This window comes from Lonchura striata, chromosome 15 (genome assembly GCF_050655825.1).
Source record: "Lonchura striata isolate lonStrDom1 chromosome 15, ASM5065582v1, whole genome shotgun sequence".
NCBI lineage: Eukaryota > Metazoa > Chordata > Aves > Passeriformes > Estrildidae > Lonchura > Lonchura striata.
Genome location: NC_140717.1, coordinates 4,842,362 through 4,859,721, shown reverse-complemented (window position 1 = coordinate 4,859,721; position 17,360 = coordinate 4,842,362). Strand labels below are relative to the sequence as shown.

General features: G+C 53.4%; 1 protein-coding gene and 1 long non-coding RNA gene across 11 annotated transcripts in view; one reads left to right on the top strand and one right to left on the bottom strand.

The window, feature by feature from the left end:
• The window catches only part of RNFT2 (ring finger protein, transmembrane 2), a 36,417-nt gene extending 26,092 nt beyond the window's left edge, over positions 1-10,325 (top strand). For 4 of the 10 annotated variants that reach the window (XM_085592969.1, XM_085592971.1, XM_085592976.1 and 1 more), the window contains one exon: positions 1,159-10,325. In XM_085592969.1, coding sequence (XP_085449095.1) covers positions 1,159-1,293 — 135 coding nt within the window. In that variant the 3' untranslated portion in view covers positions 1,294-10,325. Of the gene's footprint in view, positions 1-982; positions 1,130-1,158 lie in introns of those variants that run through there. The other 6 variants (XM_077787122.2, XM_085592975.1, XM_085592972.1 and 3 more) reach the window with 6 other exon arrangements.
• LOC110481246 (uncharacterized) lies at positions 7,404-15,566 on the bottom strand. The gene is made up of 2 exons (XR_002467232.2): positions 15,367-15,566; positions 7,404-8,130 (listed from the first exon to the last, which is right to left on the bottom strand). It is a non-coding gene; the product is annotated as an uncharacterized LOC110481246 (long non-coding RNA).
• Positions 15,567-17,360: the final 1,794 nt, after the last annotated feature.

Below are 17,360 nucleotides of genomic sequence, written 5' to 3'. Positions count from 1 at the left end.
ACTGCAGAATAAAGCAGATGCAAGGAGCAGGGGGAAGAAAGAGATTATTAGAGCTTAGTGAGGACTTAGGGTAAAGGAAAACCCTCTCAGCTCCCCTGTCAGTCCAGGTGTTGTAGACCTTTGCAATGTTTCTTTTTAGCGGTGTTATTAAAAACCAGAGCTTTGGAAAACTGGGGTTATTTCCCACACCCTGTGAGAGCCAGCTGCACCAGCTGCTTCCCTGCTGGTGGTGTGTCCAGGTTTAAACAGACAGGTGTCTGCTAAGGAAGGCAGGAGCCTCCCCTGAAATGGAAATTGTAAATGTAAACCCCCCCTCACTCCAAATTATTATGATCTTTGAAATTAAGGGGCTCTCAGGCAAAGATAGGGGAATAGGAGTAACAGTTCTTTACTGGAAAAATAGAAAATACAAATGCAATAGTACCAAAAAAAAAAACCCCACTGACAGAGTCAGAACAGGAGCTGACCCCTGTGTGTCAGGGAGTGGCTCAGCCCCATCCCAGGGGGGCTCAGCCCTCCTGCAGTGCCAGCTGTGCTTCTGCTGGAGCAGGATCCTGCACAAGGGGGGAGTTTTCCTCTGGAGCTCCAGGGCTGGGGGAGATGGGCCTGGGCTCCTCTGGGAATGCAGGGGGAAGAAAGCTGCTCCTCTGGGAATGCAGGGGGAAGAAAGCTGCTCCTCTGGGAATGCAGGGGGAAGGAAGCTGCTCCTCTGGGAATGCAGGGGGAAGGAAGCTGCTCCTCTGGGAATGCAGGGGAAGGAAGCTGCTCCTCTGGGAATGCAGGGGGAAGGAAGCTGCTCCTCTGGGAATGCAGGGGGAAGGAAGCTGCTCCTCTGGGAATGCAGTGGGGATGGAAGCTGCTCCTCTGGGAATGCAGGGGGCAAAGGCTGCTGTGCTGTTCCCAGGTCAGATTGGATCCAGGTAGGAATGCTTGGCTCCTCCCCTGGGCAGAGCATCTCCCATGGATGATGGAATTTTCTCAGCCATGCAGGGACACTCAGTGGCCATGGACAGCAGAGATCTCCTGGAGGCAGGATTAGCTGTGGGAGAGATAAAGAAAAAACTTCCCAAAAAAAGCAGAGAACTGCCCCAGCTCTGAGAGATGTAAATAGAACACACACCCCATTTCCAACCTGAGACCCAGTCCCTGTGTCCCCAGCACGTGTTCTGTGAGGAGTGCCTGTGCCTGTGGTTCGACCGGGAGAAGACGTGTCCCCTGTGCCGCTCGGTCACCGTGGAGACACTGCGCTGCTGGAAGGATGGCACCACCTCTGCCCACCTGCAGGTGTACTGACAGCACCACCTCTGCCCACCTGCAGGTGTACTGACAGCAGGGCACCTCTGCCCACCTGCAGGTGCACTGACAGCAGGGCAGCTCTGCCCACCTCCAGGTGCACTGACAGCAGGGCAGCTCTGCCCACCTGCAGGTGCACTGACAGCAGGGCAGCTCTGCCCACCTGCAGGTGCACTGACAGCAGGGCAGCTCACCAGGCACAGAGCAGGAGGATCCCAGGATCCCCGCTCAGCTCTGTTGTCAGTTCTCCTTCCAGCTCTGAGCCAACAGAGCAATTGTGACTGGCCAGAAACTTTACCCTCGAAGGAAGGGGAGGTGTGGCTTGTGCTGTGGCAGACTCCAGGGTGTTTCTGGAGCTTACAGGTTTGGGATGTTTCCTATTTTCCTGCCCTTTCAGTGTGGACAAACACTGCACGTCCAGGGCAGGGGAGCTGTGAGTGCATGTGCTGAACACAGCTGTGCTCTGGCTGAGCAGCTCCACATCACCTGCCCTACATTCCCTGAATCCATGACTTTATAGAATTTCAGAGCAGCTCTCTCTGAGAACTCTTCCCAAGCAGTGCTTCAGAACCTGGTTTCCACAGTTGCAGTTACAGAAATGTCATTTCCCATTTCCCAGCTGCTGTTTTTCCAATTGATTCCACAAATGGCACGTGCTGTCACTTCAAGAAAATCACAGGGAGCTTGGGAAGGACCCTGCCAGTGAAGGTGGAAGTGACACCTTTCCCTGGAAATGTTCTGCCTCTTTAATTTTCATGGTGAGATGTTCCCAGTCTCTGGGGAGAGCAGAGGGAGGTTAAAGGTGAGTTGGGTTTGTCTGGATGGAAATCCAGCACCTGACTAAGAGCATCTCACAAACTCAGTGTCCCTGCCCTCTGCTCCTCAGCCAGGACCTGCCTGGGTCCCCCAGCAGGGAAAACCAGAGCCCTGAGCTTCAGCAGGAGCTCCTGAGGAAGGAGATCCCTGGCAGGAATGAATAGGAATTAACCCCATCCCTGTGGCTGAGCTCTCTGCTGAGGATCTCCAGCAGCACAAGCCCTCAGAGGGAGCTGCTGTTTGTTCTGGAGCTTTCCCTGTCCCCAAACCACCTCTGCTCCCACCCCCGGGAGCAGCAGCATCCCCCCAGCTCATTGCCATGGGAGGGGCTGGAGGTGACAGCCCCACCTGAGCCATCAGCAGGAAGAGGCTCCCGAGGGAAGGAGTCTGTTTCTGTGCTGATGGAAACTCCACAGGGGAGGAATTAAAGCCATCAGGAGCTGATGGGAGCAGGAGTGAGGCTCCACGTTTCTTTGGAAATAAGCTCCCTGTGGCTGAGGAGGAATGGTGAGAGCAGAGCCTGAGCTGGGCAGAGTCCAAACCTGGCTCGGGAGGTCCAGGGAGCAGAGGAGGAAAAGCTTTACTTTGCAAACCAAAGTGATGTCCAATTCTTGTCTAATGGATCCTGTGCTAAGCCAAGGAATCTCATTGCTCTCTGCAATGGGAATAGCTCCCCTATCTTTGGGATGGGAGGGAGTTCAGAACGGCAGGGAGCAAGGTTTTCATTAGGCATAAAAAATGTTATGTGTGATAGCCTGGAATATTCACCAGGAAAAGGGGAAATCAGTGATTCCATGGGCAGGCAGTTTCTGGAAGGCCTCAGTGTCTCTGCAGTGCCAGTGAACCCAGGGCTTGGTGTTTCTATTTCAAACTGTTTGAAAAGCCACTTCTCATTCTGAATTTTTTCCCTAAATGCTCCTGGGAAATGTGTTTGGAGGAGTGTAGAAAAAGCTCAGTGGGAGCCCAGCTCTACAGAAAGTGTGGGATACACTGCTTCAAAATTCAGTTTTTATTGCTGGTAAGGCAGGAAATCAAGGGGAAAGGGTGGGTTTACATTCTTAAAATTTTGGGGTTATTTTGGGGACCAGAAAACATCCAGGGGAAACTTCAGTTCCAGTGACAGCTTCTGGGAACTTGTTGACTTCCATGGGAAAACAGGAGAGGCTGTGGAAGGAAATTCCTCAGAGAGAGGAAATAAAACCCGGAGCCTTTTTTTTTTTTTTGCCATTGAACAGTTATTTTTCATTTTTTTTTTTTTAATAAATTCCTTATAAATATGTACAAAGAGTCTCAGCATATGAAATTCCTTTTACAAAAGAGAGAAGCCCCATCCAGCCAGGACCAGGAGCCTCCTGGAGCTCCAGGAACTCCAAGCACAGGCCCTGCCCTTGCTTTGGTGAGGGAGAAACCTGCACAGTGACCCTGCTGGAGTTTCATCCCAATGGTTCTGGAGCAGCAAAATGCCAGGAATTGGGCATTCCCTGCCTGGCATTCCCTTGGCAATGCCCCTGGGAGAGACTGGGGAATTCCCAGTGGCCTCAGGACAAACGAGGATGGGAAGGTTTTGTGATAAACTCTGGTGAATAACTGGAAAAGGGATGCTGTAAAAACCCAGGGAATTAAATCCCACTGCAGCTGGGTTTGCTCTGCTTGCTGCCACCTGTAACTACTGATGGAGTAACTAATAAAGATGTAACTAAAAAAGGTGAAAGTAATAATGGTGTAACTAATAATGGCCATTTAATCCTCAGATTATCCTTTCAGTGAATATTTATCAAGCTTCAGAGTCTCTTCCTGTAAATATTAAAAACCTTGGGAAATTCAAGCACTTCAGTAATTCCCTCAGAGTGGACCCTGAAGTCACATCAAAATTCACTCCTGTACTCAAATAAATATTAAAAAAAAAAAAAATAAGGTTTGTGTTTTTTGGTGTAAAAACCCAAGGCAGGAGCAGCAGGTGAGGATCCCTCCCCTCTTCTCAGACTGGCTGGTCCTAGGGAAGCCAAATTCCCATGGTATTCACAATTCCCCCAGCCCTTGGATCTGGAACTGGCATTGCTAGAGTCTCCTCACCTGCTATGATGAGATGGAAGGTTCAGCTCACACAGAGCAAAGTTACACAAGAACAAGGCTGAGTTTGAAGCCTGGATTGAAAATCAAATTTGCTGGGAGCAAACTGGCTCCAAGGAAAGTTGTGCACCTGCTGGGGAGCTGAGGTACAGCCAGGAGGGCTGGACAGGGACCATGTGTGTCCAGGGTGCAGTGTGGAGCCTCAGATAGTCTGTTCTGTACATACTCCATGCAGGCTCCTGCCAAGAGCAGGGACAGATGGGGACAGATGTTATGTAGGAAAATTGAGTATTATGTGCTACTCTGTCCTCACTGGGGCCGTTTTTCACAGGGCAGTGCAGTTTTCCAGCTGGGAATGCCTCATTCCAGGCTGTCTGTGGACAGACACTGCACCAGTTTAACCAGTTCAGTTTGTCATGGATTTCAACAGCAGGAACTGCTTCTGCTCATGCTGAGGGTTTAAGAGACCTTTATAACTTTTCCTGTGATATAGAAACAAAACAAACTCACAAATCAGATGAAACTGGTTCAAGAAGTGTTTAAGGAGGATTTAAGGGAATTGCTTTAGCAATGGGCTTGGCTCACAGAGGAATTCCTGCCTGCCCGCTGTGAAGCAGGGGATGGGATTTCCCCTCTGCACTGACAGCCACCTGCTTTGGGGTGCTTTGCTGGAGTTTGCCTGGGTGCTGCCCCTCCTGGGCACAGCAGGCTGTGGGACAGCAGCCCTGGTCCCATCCCATGCTTTTTTGCCTGCTGAGAATTCTGCTGGAGGAGAGGAAGGAGCGTGGAACTCCTGGGCCAAGCCCTCCCTGGGGTAACCCAGCATTGCCGGTGCAGCCCGGAGTTCATGGCCAAAGGAGCAATCTGAGCAGGTGGCAGAGGAGCTGAGCAGCAGCCCACACCAGGCTGCTCTTTTACCTTGGAACATGGAATTCCAGGTTGTGCTGGGAGCTGTCTTGGCAGAGAACTGCTTTAAAAATTCATGAAGAGTTCCCTCCCAGCCTTGCTCCATGCAGACTATGAGCTCACAAAGCGAGCTCTGAAACCCGAGAGGGCTCTGTTTGTCCATCGGGAGAGCCCTCCCTGGCCCTCCCAGCTGACCCAACCCAGGGATTGCTGCTGCTGTGAGAAAACAAAAGGGCCAGAGGGGAACTGTGCTGGTTTCCTGCCCACAGGAGGGGACTGGGAATTGCCAGGGAGTTCACAGCACCCTTCCCTTTCCGTGCAAACACCAACCAGGGGAAAAGCAGATCTTGTAGAAAGGATAAAAACACTCCTTGTCAAAAAATGGAGGCGTTCAAGGATAGCAATTACACCACAAAATGTAAGGCTTTGACAAATCTGTACCCTCAATAAGGAACTCCAGTTCTGTACAGGGAATTCTGGCTACAAAACTCCAACGCTTCACCCTCGCTTCACGCGAAACATCCAGTTGGGAACTACAAAAGTGAAGCAAACCAGGAACAAGGCAGGATTTGGGGTACCACACCTGCTCTGGTTTCCACTTGGGAAGCACCATCGATGTGGCTGTTCCATGCTGGGCAGGACAAGTCTTTTAGCATTTTTTGCTGACTGTTTGGAGCTCCTGAGGAGAGCAATCCCCTGGGAGCTCTGAGGTTTGGGAATTTTCACAGACAAGCCTGTCCACGGAGGGCTGGGACTGAGGGAGATCAGCCAATCCCTGCACTGGGGCTGATCACAGATTTGGGGGTTCTCCCGAGGTGGGGAGGACAGAACGTCCTTTCCTTTTCCTTGGCTGTGCTGTTCCAAGGGAATTGAAAGACTGGGAGCAGCCTGAAGGCTGCAGCCCCCAACAGCCAGGGCAGCAGGAGAGCCAAGGGCAGTGCCAGCTGTGTGCACAGGGAAAATGGAATAATGCCTATTCCAGGTGAGAAATGTATTACATTCAGAGCTGACAAAGGTGAGGAATCTGTGGGAGAGCCTCTGAGGGATGTGACCCAGCTCTGGGGCTGTCCCAGGGCTGGGGAGGATGTGCAGGGCAGAGCTGCAGGGGCTGTCCCCTACAGCCAAGTGTTACATCCATGGCTCCTGCTCAAGTGGGATTTGTGCAATTCCACAGGCACAACTTCACTCCCACATTCCAGGGGTTTCCAGAAATTGGTATTTTTAAGGCTCTCCCCAGCACTGGCAGCACTGCTGGAACGAGCTGAGGCTCCTCCTTTTGTTAGAAGAATTTGTCCTTGTTTCTGGAGGAGACTGAGCTGGGAAGGGGTTCAGGATGCTGAGGATTACTGAGCATCAGGCCAAAAATGGCAGGAAAATGTTTCACTGGCCCCTGTGGCTCTGAGACCACCCAAGGGACATGGACAGACAAACTACACAGAGCTACAGCACCCCTCCCAACACTGCACATCACCTAAGGCAGGGCAAGGTTCTTCACTAGGAACAATCTGCTCTTCCAGCAGAGCCCTTGCTGCTGTTTGGGAATGGACTTGGATCAATATCAGCCAGGAAAATGTGTGCAGGGGCTCAAAACACTGTGGTGAATATTTGATAAAGGGAGAATTTCGCTTACAGATTGCTTAGAAACATTTCTCCTGCAGCAGTGGAAAATGCAGGGTCTGACTGGACACAGAGGCCACTCGGCTTCTTCCTGGGCTGGGGGAGGGGTGGGAAGTATTTTTAAAAGACAAGGAGCCGAATTTCCTTCAGAAATCGGGTTCTAACATTCCTTTATGCCTTTGAAAATGCCCTCCCTGCCATAGCAGGGTCAATTTTCTGGCGCAAATATCTAAAGGTAGGAAAAATGTTTCAAAAAAACTGTGCACAGGTTGCTGTATGTGGAAGGTACCCGAAATCTGACAGGTAGTTTTGGCTGCAAGGAAAAAAGTGCTCAGTACCAGACTGAAAAAAAGCCCTTTGACTTCTAAGGCCAAGTTCTCCTGTTATCCCCTGCTCTAGTGATCAGTCTGGATAAGAGTTCTCTTCCCTGGTTCATGGGATGTGGGACTGAATAAATCACCATGCAGGAGAATTCCCAGCTCTGGAGCTGCAGAAAGTGCTGCTCTAGCAGCCTCTGATGTGCACACTGCAGTGGAAAGGGCCCTGTGTCCTTTCCACCTCAGTGCCTGCTGCTTCCCAAGCTCCACACTGTCAAAAGAAAAAGAACTGCTCCAAAGAAAAGGAGTTTTATAAAGTTCTGGGGTAGATTATTTGTTTTGTCTTAGTTTCTGCAGAGATTGAAAGAAAGAAAAAAAAAATAGCACCTTCTCAACAAGTCTTATTTTTTGCTATCTTGTGTATAAATATCAATAACCAAAATAGATCTTTCCTTGTCCCACGTTTCAGAACATCCTCTTGGGGAAACCGTAGCACCACAGAGAGGCAGTTTAGCCCCGGACAAATATTAAATGTAGCACCAGAGAAACTAAAGTCATAGGAAAGCTGCTCTCCCCTGGTGCCAGAGCATGAATATTTACACACACAAACTGCTGTCCGAGCTGCTCCGCACCCGCTCCCCGCCACGCCTGGGCCGTGCCCGCGCTGCAGCACGTTTGGAATTCTCAGGATTACTAATCTGGGTGTAGAGATTCCTCCTCATCCTGCTGCACAAATGGGCCAGCAGGGCAGCGGGTGGTGTCCGGCAGGCCAGCAGCAGTGCCCAGGCTCGGCCTGCAGGAGCAGGGCTGCTCACAGCAGCGATCTACAGGGAATGTCGCTTACGCTCTCGACAAGGCATGCACGCGTCCACGTCTGCATACACAGGGGTTACATTCTTCTATATATAAGCAGGTTTTGTGTCTCTGGTTTGCTGCTGGGCCCTTGAACAGCTCCTTCCGGGCAAATCCTCCTTCTCACGTCGCCCAAAGCACTTCCAGCATCTCCCACTTCTTCCTTTCTCTCCACTCTTCACAGCTGCTGCTCAGGCTCTGGATTCCCTGGAGGAAAAGGGGAAACAATTTTCTCCAAGGGCACAGGGTTTGCTCCAGCCTAAGAAAGAAAAAAAATGGGGTTGGGTGTTAATTATGTTGATGCATTGGGTACAATAAAAGCTTCTTTTAAATTTATGCTTGAACCCTCCTACTAAATTTATGGACAAGAAGAGGAGTGGAGTTTATGGGGAAGAGAGTTTGTGGCTCAGAGAGGAAATGATGCCTTTGGCCCTGGGTACTGCAGATTTCTGGGAGCTCTCCCCCTTGCAAGGCTCCTTTTGGGTGCTCCATCTCCATTTACACCACATTAACAAAAATGTGAACTTTTAGGGAAAACATTAAATTTGTTCCAGGTAGGCAGTGGGGTGCACAGAGTATCACAGGAGACTGCAAGAACTCACTCATTCCTGCCTCTGCCACTGATTAGATTTGTGGCCTTGGGCAAACACTGCTTTCAGTTCTGCTGGAAAATGAGGGCACTAATAACTTCTTTGCCTCACAGGTGGGCTGCGAGCCTTAATTAATAAAGTGCTCAGTGAAAGGCACCCATCTAAGTGCAAATTAGCAGGAGAGGTGCCCGAGGGGCATCTGCGCTGAAATTCCCATTTCCCAGCGTTTGTCCCCCAGATTGGTGATGGCAGCCCCGGCTGGGGCAGATGCCGTGGATATCTCGTTGGCAGGCTGTGACAATGAGAGATCCCAGAAAAACCCGCACGGAGAAATCTCCGCCGGCTGCCGGGACGAGGTGATTTCACCGCTGGGAGAGGGGCAGTCGCTGACGGTGCAACTGCAGCAGCAATGAAGTCACAGCCTCATTAGGGCTGGCCAGCGGCTCCGGGGCAGATGCTGAGCTGCCTCACTCCGCATCCCTCCCCTTCCTCCATCCTGCCCTGCTCACGCCAGCGGGAAGGTAGCAGGAGGCAGCCTTGGGATGGGCTGAACCTCCAGGGAAGAGGGGAGCTGTGGTGCTGCCACGGACCCTGAGCAGAATCACAGAGTATCCCGAGTGGGAAGGGATCCACAGGGATCATCAGTCCAGCCCAGCAATCCCACCCTGTGCCTGAGAGCAAAGGCAGCCTTGGGGCTGTGACCTTTCCCTGTTCCAGCCACTTGGAATGTCTCTGGTTCCTCGGCAGGAGACTGAGCCACGTCTGCTTTATCCCAGTTCCTGCCAGCTGCCCACAGGATGTGGCAATTCCAGCCTCTGCCCTCATTCCCAGCCTTGCTTTCTCCTTTCAAGGAATCGGAAGCAACAGTGGGAATGGCTGGAAGGAGGAAGGCTGGGATGAAGCACATTTCCACTCTGGCTGTGATCGAGGCTGTCAGCCAGCCCCATCCCAGGGCTGCTGCACCTCCATGCTCCATCTCCCACATCCCACCTGCCCTCTGGAAGTGCTGGAGCATCCCAAAGTGCTTTAGCAGAGCTGCCTGGCTTTTCTGGCAGAAGGTAAATAGGAGAGGTGTTTGCTGTGTGGAGAGGGACAAACACAGCTACACAAAACCAGCAGCTGGGCAATGAAGAGCTGCCAGGGATAGCCCAGGGCTTGGAATGGGCCCCTGCTCAGCCTTGCTGCTTCCCTGTGCTCAGGGACAAGCACACAGCACCACGGGATTCTCCAGACCTGGGAAACATCACCAGCAGGGGATTTGGATACCTCACTCCCCACACAAATGGCAGAATTCCCCAGAGCAGGGCACAGCTGGGGCTGTGAGCATGGCACTGGATAAAGCAGGAGGATGTGGCTGCCTCCACTCCAAGAGGTGAGGTATTTACTCAAGTTACACTGGAATAAAGAATTCAGGAGTTGATTAAAGGATTTCCTCCACAGCAAAACCATTTAATCCTTATTTATTATTTCTCCTGTAGCAGCACTTCCAACTGCCAATCTCTGAACCTTTGTCCTGCTGTGCCACCATGGTTGGCAACAGATCATCCGTGGTGTCACTGTATTTTACAAACTGTCTCTCTGTGTCACTTAACGTATAGAAAATCGATAAAAACCTGTAAAAGTTGATAAATCCTTGAACATCTTGAACTCTAAGCGATAAATCTGCTCCAGGGCAGGCAAAGAGCTCAGCACAATGTTTATGCATCTCACAAGTCCCATTCTAAGGGCTTAAATGGCTCTTAAGTTTTGCATCAGCCTCGTGCTGGCCTTCTGCAGAAAGGTGAATTTCATGGAAAGAATAGAAGAGAACCCCAGAATTCTGGCCCTGAGCCCATCTCTCAATAAACCAATTTTGAGTATCCTAGGCTGTGTTAAAGCCATTTCTGGGTGCATATTGGCTGCATTGTCAGTATCTGACTCATTAATGGAATATACTTTGAGCCAATTCTGATCTCATTTACAGCACCGTAAATCCAGGGCAACCCAATTGACTCCAGTGGAGTTACTCCAAATTTCCCACAATAGGCACTCAGCAGACAGAGCAAAATTTGGTACTCTGGGTCTGAAAAAGGCTGAGCAAAGCCAAACTACATCCCATTTGTACTGGGGTGGATAGTAAGTTGGAAAGAGAACCAGCATATCCCTTCTGTAGAGCTGCTGAAAAATTGATTATTTTATGTGCCATTCTTAAAAGGCTGAAACTTTGGGGGAAACTGTCCACAACTATCAACATTTTCATTTCCTTATAAAATAAAAGGAATTATGGCTGAGTGCCTATGTGAAAAGTGCAGTGTCTATTGGAAACACGGATGGGAACGATAAGAAAAAAATTCACTTCCTCTGAGATTGTTTCATGGGAACTGACATTCCCTTTGGTGATGTATCCCTCTGTGCCTGGGCATTTAGGGAGAGACAGATTTTGCTCAGAAAGTTGCTCTCAACCATTGCACAAATGAAGCTATAAGGTTATGAGACAACAAATGGCTTTGGTTAAAAAACCACGTCAGCCAACCTCGCCACATCCCGGTACTTTAACACACACAGGCAGCTCCACTTCCCAATTATCTGGAATTCCCCAGCCTTATCCCACAGCTTTACAAAAAAAAACCCCCCAAAAAAAAAAACCAAGCTGCTTTTCTCCTGGATGCTGAGCGGGATGGGCATGAAACGACTCAGGTAGGGGGTCCTGTGTCTCTTAGCACTGCTCTGATTTTTATTTAGGGAGGGGAGGAGAAGCCCCTTTAGGCAGCACCTGCACGAAGCCAGAGCAGAGTTTGAGCTGCCGGCTCTGGCAGCAGCTGGAAAAAGGAGTTCTGCTCACGGCTACTGTGTCAGCATGGAACTGCTCCGTTTGAATGGATTACAGGGGCCACTCGCTTGGCACACGTCCCACTGCTAATAAACAAAATAACAGTTATTGATATATTGAAAGGGAAAAATATATCCCAGGGCTTGGATCGCTGAGGGCACGCTGGAGGCAGGGACTAAACGAGGCACAATCGCTTCCTGCTCGCACAGCAGCAGCTTAATGAGCGAACAAGGGCTGGGCAAAAGCCCTGTCAAATTCCCAAGCAGCCCCATGCGTGTACGCTCACACTTCATTAGCATCTCCGCGGGAGATGGAAGGGCAACTTGGAAGACCAAAAAACAATTAGGAGGGGGTTCAAGAGTGCTAGGGACGAACCGCGAAGAATGGTGTGTCCGGGAGATCTTTGCACAAGAAGAGCAAGGAAGCCAGAGAGTAAAAAAGCACATTTGGGCTCCAATCCTCCCACAAAGACTGTCCTGCCTGGCCCCAGTCCACCCCTGGAATGAGCCATTCCTGGGCTGCTGTTTGTTTGTGCAAACTCTGATGTTTGTTTATCGGGAGAATTCATGTTGGAGGTTTTCTTTCTTCCATTTAACTGTGAGGCTGAGGTGAGGGTGGCAGGGGACCTTTGGCTTTTTTGAGCAGGATGCTTGCCATTGGGAAGGGCTGGCTTCTTCCTGATCCAGGAGGATAAACAACAGCCTGCCTCTTTGTGTGAGGGACACGCACGGGGTGCACGAGGCTGGATGTTTGTCCTGGTGCAGAACCAGCTCTCTGCATCTCCACTGCCTCTGGTCCTTCGTTTGCTCTGCTCTCCTGCACAGCTCAGTGGGACACCTCCAGAAATCTTATCAACCCGGTTTTAATACAGATAATTAACTGCACTGAGACTTTGGACAGAGTGGCTCTGCATGAACCTCGCAGCAAACAGTGGGGGGAATTCCTGGCAACACAGTGGGCAAGGAACCAGGCTGGTGGAGCTGGCAGGGACAAGTAGGGTTTGATTTTAATACACTGCCACTCCTGAACCAACAGAGCGAAATACAAGTGACATTGTACGCCAAACTGGCACCTGACAACTATACTTCATGCCCTGGTTGGATGTTTCAAGGTGATGTCAGATTACATATTACTAAACTACCAGTTGCAAAGCATCCCTCCCCAGATGGGTCTGCAGATGCAAGTTGGTCACACGCAGTGGCCCTAATCCTGCTCTCACTGCCATCACCCAGGGCTGTGAGAGCAGGAGGGGTTCCCTGGAGCACGGGATTATTCCCTGAGCTGCGCTGCTGTGTGAAGCCCCATGGAGCTGAGGGAACAAGCACCAACCTCAGAAGCCGTGCGTACGCACACAGCAGCCAACGCTGCTGCCTCTTGAAAAAGCAGGAGGGGAACTCGAGGAATAACCCAAACTGAAACTGGCCTTTTCCTCTTTTCTCCATTCCTTCTGCAACCACCAGATCACGAGACAAAGGCTGACTCTGCAGGGCACTCATTAACTGTTCAAGTTGCTCTCCTCTTACCAGCCTTTCCATGAAATCCCAAGATCACAAGTGGTTAGAGGCTGGACTTCCCAGCTTGTTGTAGGACAATGTTATTGTCACTGCAGAGTTCTCTGAGGATGGCAGAAAGATGCCTGTTTTGTTTAGAATTGCTCTGCTGAGGTAATCAAACACTGTCTTACCTCATCTCCAAGGCTAACCGAGCTCACTGCACTGTCACTGGGGCTCTGAGACACTGCAGACTGTCAGAAACCTCCACTGGTGGAAGCAAATTACTGCTCAGGATGAAAAGATTATTAATGGCCAGAATAACTGAGGAACTGAGGTGCAGATGACACAGTTAATTATTCTGGGCTTGCATTGTATTTTCATCTGCAGCTTGGTCACTTGTGCCTTAGCAGCCTGGCAGGAGTGGGACAGGTTGCACACAGGGACAGCCAGGAGTGTCACCAGCCTGTTCATCTCAGCCTTTATCCCTGAAACTGCTTCCCATCACACACCAGGAGCTCCTTTTCAGCCTTACATGTGTATTTGTGTCCAGGAGCATTTGGAGGCGGCTCAACACTGTCTGTGGCAGCCTTTGAAGCCAGGGGCAGGACGGTGCTGCCCATGGAATTCGCCTCGGAGGCACCCGGGATAAGCTTGGCTTTTCCACAGCCTCTCATGAAAGCCATTTATAAGCAACTGGTGGGCAGAAATGGAAGTGAGGACTCCAGGACCAACAGCAGAAGAGATTGGGGGGAAAAGAATAGTGTCTGCCCGATAAACCTTCACAAAATTACTACTCCAAACAGCTTTGGCCTCGTGGGATTGCCAGCAAGTCTGGACTGTGTGTGTGCACGGATCACCAGGGCCAGCTGACAGGCTCCCTCTGCCAGCCCTGTTCACCTGCCACCTTCTCTGCTTGGGACAGAGTCCCAGACTGGGCAGGGAGGAATTTCCCTGGCTTGTCAGAAAGAAAAGGACATTTGAGACATTAGATAAGGGAGATCACTGCCGTTCCCCCTTGGATTTCAGCTCTGTTTGTGCTCAGAGAGGCCAGCAAGGCAGACGGATGGGTTTGCTTCCAAACACAGGAACCAAACTTGCCACAAACTGATGGGGAGGGAGAGATGTGTTTGCTCTGCTCCTGACCGCAGTCCCACAGCACTGACACCACCTCTGAGGCACCATCCAGTGCTTGCTTTTATAGAAATTGAGGCTTCAATTCATCAAAACCCCACAGTTCTCCTCTGTTTTTGTTTCAAAGAAAGCTTTCCAAAGGTAACCAGCAGAGCCTCCCACCAGACGCAGCAGTTGTGGCTCAGATGGATGACAACAATGCCCCCCCACAGTGTGCACACACGCAGTGCAAACAACCAGACCTGCTGGAAAACCTCATTTTTAAACTCTCTGATAACCTGACTTCCCCTCCACACTACCCCATCCAAGCTGGTGGGATACCAGTGCACGCTGAAAGTTAGACATGCATTGAAATTGTTTCCTGAACACAGACGGACACTGGGGGGTGTTTATGATGCAATTCACAGCACCCAAAAGAGGAGCCTGTGCTCCTTAGGTCTGTGGTGACAAATCCACGACCCAAAGAACACTACAGAGCATCCAAAATCCCTGAGGTGACCCCACATATGCTTCGTATCCCTGAGTGCTCCCAGGACTGAGGGTGCAGAGCTGTCCCCACAAGCCCCGGAGCTGTCACCACGACGACAACAACGAAGATTACAGGACCAGGCATGTCCTGGCTCCCTGCTGCTCGTTTGCTCAGTGGCTCTGGAACACAGAACCAGCAGTAACTGGGCTTGGGTGCTTTTCTGGGCCAGTGGCTTGGGACCCCCCCCCGGGGAGAACCCCCAACACTGGGGGGGCATTGTCCAAAATACAGAGCCGATGTCCCAGCTGCCCCACTGGAAAGTCCAGCGGGGACATTCCACCACCCAGTGACCTCAGCGATGGGTGCCCACAGCACCCGCGTGTCTAAAGCCCACCAGGGAATGACAGGACACAGGGAAAGTTCTTCCACGCAAAAAAGGGCTGGAGGTTTGGCAGGCACGGGTGTGCGGGGCATCCTGCAGCTCTCGGGACCGGCAGCCGGGGCAACACGGGACCTGCTCGGCTCCCCCTGAGCTGCCCCGCGCTGCTGCCGTGCATGGAGCTCAAACTGCCCCACGAGAGCACGGGTGGGGCGGGCGGAGGGGAGCCACGGCGGTGGAAGCCGTGAAAAGTTCGGGGAAGAGGAAACAGGGCGTTTGAGGGAGTCCTGGGAAAGGGGGAGAGAACAGAGGGAAAGTGGGGACGGAGAGGACAGTGGGGAGAGGTGAGAGCGACAGGTCGGTGCGACCTGGCACCGGCAGTCCAAGGAGAGGAAGAGAGAGGGGAGAGGAAGAGGGATAGGAAAGGGAGAGCGATCGGTGCGAGCCGGCAGCACGAGCAGCCCGTGGCTCGGCGCGCTGCCGCGCTCAGCCCCGCGGCCCGGCGAGGCGCGGGTACCGCGGACAGCGCGCTCCGCCGGGCCGGACCGAGCCGAGCCCCGCGCCCGCTGCCGTCCCGACCCCGCGCCCGGCCCGGCCCCGCCGGCCGCCCCGTCCCGCGCCCACCTGTTGCGCGTCCCGCCTGCTCCCCGCTCCGTCCAGCGCCCCTCTCCCTAGAGGCTCCTCCTGCGGATCAGCCAGGCCAGCGCGGCCGCGGGCGTGAGCGCGCAGAGCAGCCCCGCCACGGCGGCCAGGCGGCGGGCGGCCGAGGGGCCGCGGCCCCGCGCCTTGCGCCGCTGCTCCAGCTCATCGCCCAGGCGGCGCAGGCGGGCGGCGACCCGGCGGGCGGCGGCCTCGGGCCGGGCGGCGCGGCCGGGGCCGCAGGGGCTGCAGGGCGCGGGGGGGCCGCGCAGCGCGCACGGGCACATGGCTGCGTCCGCTCGCCGCCGAGCCCGCCGAGTGTGCGGCGGGCGGGACGCGGGCGGGACACGGGGGGGACGGGGGGTTACATCATCCCCCGCGGGGCGGTGCTCGGCCGCGGGCGGAGAGGGGGGAGCGAGGAGACGGCGCGGGGGTGGGCGGCAGGGGGACAGCGGTGGGGCGGTGGGACGGTCTGGGGTCCGGCGGAGGGATGGGAGGGAGAGTGGGGATGGAGGGACAGCAACAGGGATGCAGGTGATGGTGTGGGGATAGAAGGACATGGGGGGGACTGGGGGGAACAGTGCTGGTGTGGTGGGACATTCTGGTATCCAGGGACGGGTGGGAGTTCGGTGGGACAATATGGGAATGGATGGGTGGGTGGATGGATGGATGGATGGATGGATGGATGGATGGACGGACGGACAGTGTTGGGACGGAGGGTACAGCACGGGGATGCAGGGACACGGGATGGAATGACAGTGTGGGACTGGGAGTGGAGAGAACAGTGCTTGTGTGGTGGAAGAGTCTGGTATGCAGGGTGGGAGTTCGATGGGACAGCATAGGAATGCGAGGACAGCATGAGGATGGAGGAACAGTGTGGGACAGAGAGGACAGTGGGGAAGGTGGGACAGAGTGGGTCATTGTGGGGATGGAGGGACAATTTGGGGATAGAGAGGACAGTGTGGAATAGAGGGGACAGCGTGGGGACAGAGGGACAGTTTGGGGATAGAGGGGAAGTGTGAGGAAGGTGGGACAGTGTGGGATAGAGGACGGAGGACAGTGTGGAGGGACAGTGTGGGAACTGTGGGGATAGAGGAGACACTGGGGATAGAGAGGACAGGATGGGGACAATGTGGGGATAGAGGGGACAGAGGGGATGGCGTGGGGATAGAGGGACAGTGCGAGGCTGCAGATGACTGTGGGCTGGAGGAGGGGACAGCGAGGAGATGCAGGGGGGCAGTGAGGGGATTACACAGAGCTGGAGCCGATTTCATCACCCACAGCATTACGGATTCGGATCACATTTCGGGTGGCCGAGGCAGGAGCGCGCAGCCCCTGGCACTGACCCGCGGGGCCTCCCCGGCTGCCAGGGCATGGGAGCAGGGCTGGCACCCCCGGGCAGGGCTCCCTGCACCCACCAGCCCTGGGATGGACACGGGGGGCTCCCCGTGGGTCAGGAATCACCCCAAACTGGCCCTGTTTCCCCCCGGCTTTGCAGAGAAGCTGCTGCGAACCTCCTGGCAGATCATCCCAGCCCATCCACCCTCCCTGGAGCAGCCCCACACCCTGCTGCAGGGGCAGCTCCTGGTCTGCAATCCCAGCACTGGCGGGGCTCACCAGCACGTGCACCCCAGGGAGACACCTCCTCTAGGTCCCTGCAAGTGATTGTTTTGTAGGGAAAACACGTCACAGAATCACAGACTGGTTTGGGCTGGACAGGATATTGAACTTCATGCCATCCCACCCCTGCCATGGCAGGAACACCTTTCACTGTCCCAGGCTGCTCCAAGCCTCACCCAGCCTGGCCCTGGGCACTGCCAGGGATCCAGGGGCAGCCACAGCTGCTCTGGGCACTCTGTGCCAGGGCCTGCCCACCCTCAGAGGGAACAATTTCCAATATCCCATCCAGCCCTCCCTCTGGCACTGGGAAGCCATTCCCTGTGTCCTGTCCCTCCATCCCTTGTCCCCAGTCCCTCTCC